Below are 6,658 nucleotides of genomic sequence, written 5' to 3' on the forward strand. Positions count from 1 at the left end.
ATTTGTTTGTTTTTAGCAAAACGAGTTAAATTTTAAATATTACTTTTGTTATCCAAAATTAACAAAAAATACAAAGTATAAAAAACATAAAATTGGACGTAAGTTTGAAGGGATGACATCTCTAAATGGTTAAAAACCTGCCCAGGGCCCATATAAAGCTTCAAAGATTAAAAAAAATCAATTGGTTCATCAGTTAGCAAGATCATTACAATTTGTTTTCTTAAAAATATTTACTTTATATAATCATATTTTACAAAATATGAATTGTTGTACTTTACAATGTATTATAGATATATTCCTTAAAATTTTAAACTAATCCAACTCTAATAAGGATTTAATATTTTCAATTTAGTTTTAAGAATTAAATATAATGTATTATTTCAAACACTATGTACTGTATTAAATTAATTATAAAACTTAAAATTAATCTATTTTTTTACTATATTATTAAAAATCAAATCAATAGGATATTTCTACAAAATAATTTATTTTTTTAATTTTAATTCAAAATAACTAAAAAATCCACATGCTTAAAATGGTATAAAGATGTTAACTTATTACTACAGGAATCCTCTTCAATAGTTTAAAATGGATATATGACGTTTAGAAGAGATTTGTTTTTAAAAAGACTCAAAGAGCAAGTTATTTTAAATGTTTTACAATGTTTCCTTAGAGGTTGCGAGATTTTTTCCCTTTAAATGTACAAAAAATATTAAAATTAAAATATTAATCAATTTTAAGGATAAATCATAAAAAATAATATACATAATAACATTTAAATAAATAGTTAGATATATTTTCTATAAAATTTCTATTAAAAGACTATTATTCTTTATCTATTTCTTTCTAATACTCAAAAAATCCATTTTGAAATTTTCAAAGATTTTCTTTAAAAATTCTGGAGGATTTTTCTCTCATAGTCTCATTTATTCTAAAATTTTAATTACAAATATATAAAAAGGATTTTTTTATGTTTTTCCTTATTTTCCAATATTTTAAACAAGTCTAGACGAATGACTAAACAGAGTTTTATAATGTATAGATATTAATAATAAATGAATTTTATAGTCAAATAGTCAATTTAATAATATCATTTTCATAAATGATTGGAAATTTTTAAAAGCGTAGTTACTCTATATTCTTTTTAATCAAGAAAGGGGGGACTCATTTAATTAAAGATTAATGATTAACTTTCGGCGTTAAAGATATAATTTTAGAAAAAACTTTGCTTTTGATAAATTGCTTACCCGATATTTTTTATCAAACGGCAAATGTGTCGGCTTAATCGAAGCCGTTGAACCGTTAATCCCGCCGCTCCGCCGAATTTCGTCAAACTTGCGCTTCTCACCGCAAGATTTACATCCGCCGCCGTTGATGGTCGCCGTTTGCGACGTTGGCGGGTTGATGCCAGCCGTGACGGCTGCAATATTGTCCAAATCGTGCATTCCCAGTTTGAATCACGGTTGCGCCGTTAATTTCGGCGATTTTTCAACAAAAAAGGTTAAATACGTCAAATAAAACGTACTTCAGACACTTTTTTACATTGTAATTTTCCTTCTTTTTTCAACGGAATTTTTCTTTTTTTGTTTTTATATAATCAAGTTTCAACATATCTTATTTTCTTCACATGATATATTTTTATTTACTTACAGTTTTCATTTAACAATAACAAAAAGTTTTTATTTTTTTTTTACTTTTTATTTATGTTTCATAATTTGTGTCTGAGCGTACAGATTTTAAAAAAAATGTACGCTCTGATTCTCAGACACAAAAAAACGTCTCCGACTCGGAGACAGTGTCAGAGAGAGAGAAAGAGGAAGAGAGAGACTTCGGAAGGAAGGTTTTTATTTTTATTTTCACACTTATACACTTTTTATTCTTTATTAATAGTCACTATGTAGTTAACTTTTTAGCATTTTTTTCAGTTAGTTTATTTTCAGTAATATAAACTTTTAGAAGTCACTTTTTCTCAGCATACCTATGTAGAGTATATAGTTTTTTTTTCATGTTGGCACTTTTTTATTAACATTTATTTATATCACTTTTTATATAAACAAAATTAGAGTACTTTTTTTAGTTGTCAAAATAACTTTTTTCTGTTAATGTTTTTTTTTCATGAAATAAAAAGGTATGTACGTATTTTTGTGTGTTTTCTGGGCGAATAAAATATTCAAACTAAGATACAAAGTTTATTCCTCTGTATAGTGTACCACTATCTATCTATCTATCCTAGTAGATATCTATCTATCTATCTCACAACTCTAGGCCCGCAAGGCCTCCCCCCCCCCGCACCCCCCCCCCATTGCTCTATTATATATATTATCTACAAACCGCCCTTCCCCTTTCCCAAGCACATTCCCTTGATTATATTAGGCCTCGTATTTATTTTCCCCCATACCCCAGATTGACCCCCCCTCGTTAAACTCTCTGTGTTGTCGCGCTTTTGAAACCCTCCCCCTCGGACCCTTGATGCAAAAATTACCCCGTCTTGTTGCCCCCCTCCCCCTTCCCACGTATCTCCCCCCGCCCCCTACCCCCTGAACATTTTACCAGTCACTTTCTGCAAATCTTCAACGCAAATTATTTGCGAAAAATGCAAACTCACACACACACACACACATTAGCAGACTAGTGAGCAAGTATATACACACACACACACACACACACAATTACAGGGTGGCCTAAGGAAAATTTAACAAATTCTACTTTTCGTAGTTATTTAAAAAAAAAACATGGAAAATGACGTCTATCATAAAACAAAAAGGATAAAAATTGAGGGGGAGGTCATTTTTTGTCTAGGAATGATTTCTCTTGAAGGGGTGGTGGTTCACTACCCCAAAATAGTTATAAACCTTCCTTGAACCAATGCAATAGAAGTTTCACTGTTAAAAGAACCATATTAGTCCAGCAGCGGTTAGCGAGATCTTTCGGTACAAACACACAGACCTATAGACAAATATCTTGTTACTTTTATAGATTAGGATATATAAAATTAATTTTTTGTGCACCCTGTATGAAAATCCACAAACATATATGAAGATAGGAACAAAGTAGAGAAGCATTTACACAAGTATCTAAAGGGATAAGACAATGGCCGATAAATTAATATACTTCCCCGATGATGATACACAAATTACCTCTTCTGTAGATTAAAATTTGTGGTTGATAACACTTAACTTTGGGGACTAGTGTAAAAAACAGCCCATTGTCCCCTTTCTCTCTGATATACACAAGTAATTTATAATTAGTTTACAATTTTGATAAAGTATAAAAATAAATCCTTATATTAAAGTAGCAGGATGTTTGTCTGTCTTTCTGTGTGTGTCTGTCTGTAGCCTAATATCTCGAAAACCGCCAGATTAACGAGGTTCCCCTTTACAGTGAAGTTTCTTATAGGTGTTCAGGGAAGGTTTTTGGTTTTTTCCCAAGAGAAATCACCTCTACAAAATCGACTAACTACATTTTTTTATTAATTTTTCTTTTTAAAACTATAATATAAAATGGAAGCTTGTAATGAGTGAATTCAACCAGGGAGTAAGGGAGGGGACAATGGGCAATTAATTCAATATAAGAGTTATCAAAGAAAGGGCATGAAATCCAGTTTAATCCAATAAATTTGTAGGAAATTATAAAGGGATTGTTAATTGAATAATAGATTTCCATAGCGTCATGTAAAGTGAAATCACAACTTGTTTTTGATGAAATATATTGAGGTTTTATGGTGTGATTTTTATATTACAAGATTATTGGACCCGGCCAGCTGCTAACAAGAATGTGACTGCCCCTTTTTATTCTGTTTATTTCCCTTGCCCCTTGCCCCCACCTCCCTTCTCCCCGTCTGCTACATTCCAAACTAACACAACGAGTAGTTATTTCCCTTGCCCCCACTTCCCTTATCCCTTCTCCCCGTCTGCAATATTCAAAACATACATAACGAGTAGCGGCATTTCATGCGCAAGTCCCCAAACTCAGTCAGAAACTCAGAAATTCTTGCACATTCCCTTTAAACCAGTCCCCAAAGTCTGAGACTCCTAAAAATTGAATATTCGATTCATTGTCCCCTCCCTTACTCCCTGGAATTCAACTCACCCCTCCTCAAGTGGCCCTAGAGGCCTCTAGGGAGGCGTAGCCGCTAGTTTTCATAAAACTTACCAAACACAGACGTTTACCTGAAAAATATTTTTTAGCTGGTTAATACATATTTAAGGATATAATTTTATATTTTAAATCAATATAAAAAACAAGGATGACAACATCCATAAGTAGCACAAAATTTCGTGAATGGGACTGACGGTCATTGTTGTTTTTTTTCAAATGATGGGAAATTTAATTTTGATATCTTTAACTGAAAAATTTTTGAAAATCGATTAATAAACACCAAAGATATGGGGGAAAATGTAAAAAATATAAAAATAGCCAAAAACCTGCAAAAAGGCAGTCTGACAGTCATTGTTGATTTCTTCAATTGACCGGAAATTTAATTTTTATATCTTTAACTGAAAAAATTTTGAAAATCGGTCCATAAACACCAAAGATACGGGGGAAAATGTAAAAAATATAAAAATAGCCAAAAACCTGCAAAAAGGCAGTCTGACCGTCATTGTTGGGTCTCTAAACGACGGAAAATTTAATTTTGATATCTATAACTGAAAAAATTTTGAAAATCGGACCATAAACACCAAAGATATGAGGAAAAATGTGGAAAATAAAAAAATAGCCTAAAACCTGCTAAAATTAATTAATTGTGCTCCTTAATGATGGGAATGTTGTCAAAAAATTTCAGCTTTCTATCTTTTATAGGGGCTGAGTAAATCCCATTTCCCCCATAGCGTTACGGACGGACTGACGGACTGACGGACGGACTGACGGACTGACGGACGGACAAAGTGAATTATAGAGTAGCTTCGCCACTAAAAATTAAAGCATAAAAATAAAAGAAATAAATATATGATAAATTTTAATGTAATTATGTAACACTTGTTTTTAATTAAAAAATTATGATTACTGACCTAATTGTATGTCCTATATAATTAATCTGCTAATTGAAATGTTTTTTTTTATATATAATTGAATTTTAAGTGCTATGATGTTTATCTGTCTGTCTAGTTTGAAAAGTATGTCAGAATTTAAGCAAAGTTTATAATTCACATCTATTCAAAGGATAAGAAAACAGGAAATAGTTATTTCTCGCATCGTATTATAAACAGCTTTCCGCGGATATAGAATGTACAATTATGAGATTAAAACCAGTTTTTTAGCCCTGAGGTGCCGAAAGCACGGGCAAACAACTAGTTTTAATCTTATGGTTGTACATTTTTATATTCGTAGAAAGCTGGATATAATACGATGCTAGACATTGTTTTTTCGTATGGATGAGAACCAGTTCCTATCCACCGAAATCGATGAATACGAGAATAGTTATTTCTCGTATCGTATTATAAACGGCTTTCCGCGGATATAGAGTGTACAATTATAAGATTAAAACTAGTTTTTTTAGCCCCGGCAAAAAAAACTGGTTTTAATCTTATGATTGTACATTTCTATATTCGTAGAAAGCTGGATATAATACGATGCTAGACATAGTTTATTCGTATGGATGAGAACCGGTTCCTATCCACCGGATTCGAATGAATACGAGAAATATCCTTAAACCATCCCTGTTACTCTAGAGCACCTTAGTCGCAAAAATCTCTGAAGTTACGCATCTAAAAACAGAGATGGGGAGGGGTTTGTTACATTACTGTCAAATTGAGGGATATTTCTTCTATTTATAATAGTGCAAAAATCAATAAACCACTTTTTGTTGGTTAAGTTCAATATCTATAATACAAAGTAGCTTGATGTCTGTCCGTCCGTCCGTCTGTCCGTCCGTCTGAAGCTTAAGATCTCGGTAACCACTGAACCGATTAGATTCTACTCTTCAGGGTATATACCTATTGGTCCTGTGGTGGTTTTAAGCTATTTTCTTGGGGGGTGGGACACCCCCAACCCCCCCAAAAACAACCCCCCCCCAGTTTTTATTTTTTTTTTGCAGAAGATTTCCTTTGTCCTTTGTTAAAAAATATTTTTTATTCCAGCATTTATTTTGAATAAAGAATAGCAACATTCTCTCACTAAAAACAATAAATATTAATTTTTTGATCACCTCTTGGGGCAAAGCCCCTAGAGGCTAGGGGCGAAGCCGCTAGTATTTTATACAGAGAAAATGGATAAGATGACTTTTTAAAACGAAGCTTTTCTATAGCGTTTACTTGTCCGTACATTCGTTTGTAACGGAAAGCTCTAAATTGTTTATTTACTATAGTCCAATAGATTTAAACTTCCCTGCAAAATTCCTGTAATATTTAGGTATGAATTATCAACTCTATCGATACCTAAAAGTCTGAATGTTCATTTAAACATGACAATTTTAACATTCTGTCAAATCAACTGAAAAAAGACCACTGAATAAGAAATAAAAATTTGAAAAGAATAGTTATATTATACAAAAAATGTTGTAAAAAGTTAAAATCAGCATCTTCTAAATGGACCTACGGACTTTCTGGTAATAATTACAGAGTTGCTACGCTTCATCATTTAAAGTTTTAATTCGATAAAACAATTATAACTTTATTTAATTATTTTGATTTAATTTTAAAAGCTAACCGTCACATTCTGA

The 6,658-nt window shown here is 31.8% G+C and overlaps 1 protein-coding gene across 5 annotated transcripts in view; it reads right to left on the bottom strand.

Moving 5' to 3' along the window:
• LOC145306113 (serine/threonine-protein kinase pim-3-like) overlaps nucleotides 1–2,282 on the bottom strand; it is a 48,689-nt gene extending 46,407 nt beyond the window's left edge. For all 5 annotated transcript variants that reach the window (XM_080148065.1, XM_080148067.1, XM_080148068.1 and 2 more), the window contains exon 1: nucleotides 1,248–2,282. In XM_080148065.1, coding sequence (XP_080004191.1) covers nucleotides 1,248–1,445 — 198 coding nt within the window. In that variant the 5' untranslated portion in view covers nucleotides 1,446–2,282. The remainder of the gene's footprint in view (nucleotides 1–1,247) is intronic.
• Nucleotides 2,283–6,658: the final 4,376 nt, after the last annotated feature.

The sequence above is a fragment of the Acartia tonsa genome, chromosome 14 (assembly GCF_053477335.1).
Source record: "Acartia tonsa isolate MP-2025a chromosome 14, ASM5347733v1, whole genome shotgun sequence".
Lineage (NCBI taxonomy): Eukaryota > Metazoa > Arthropoda > Copepoda > Calanoida > Acartiidae > Acartia > Acartia tonsa.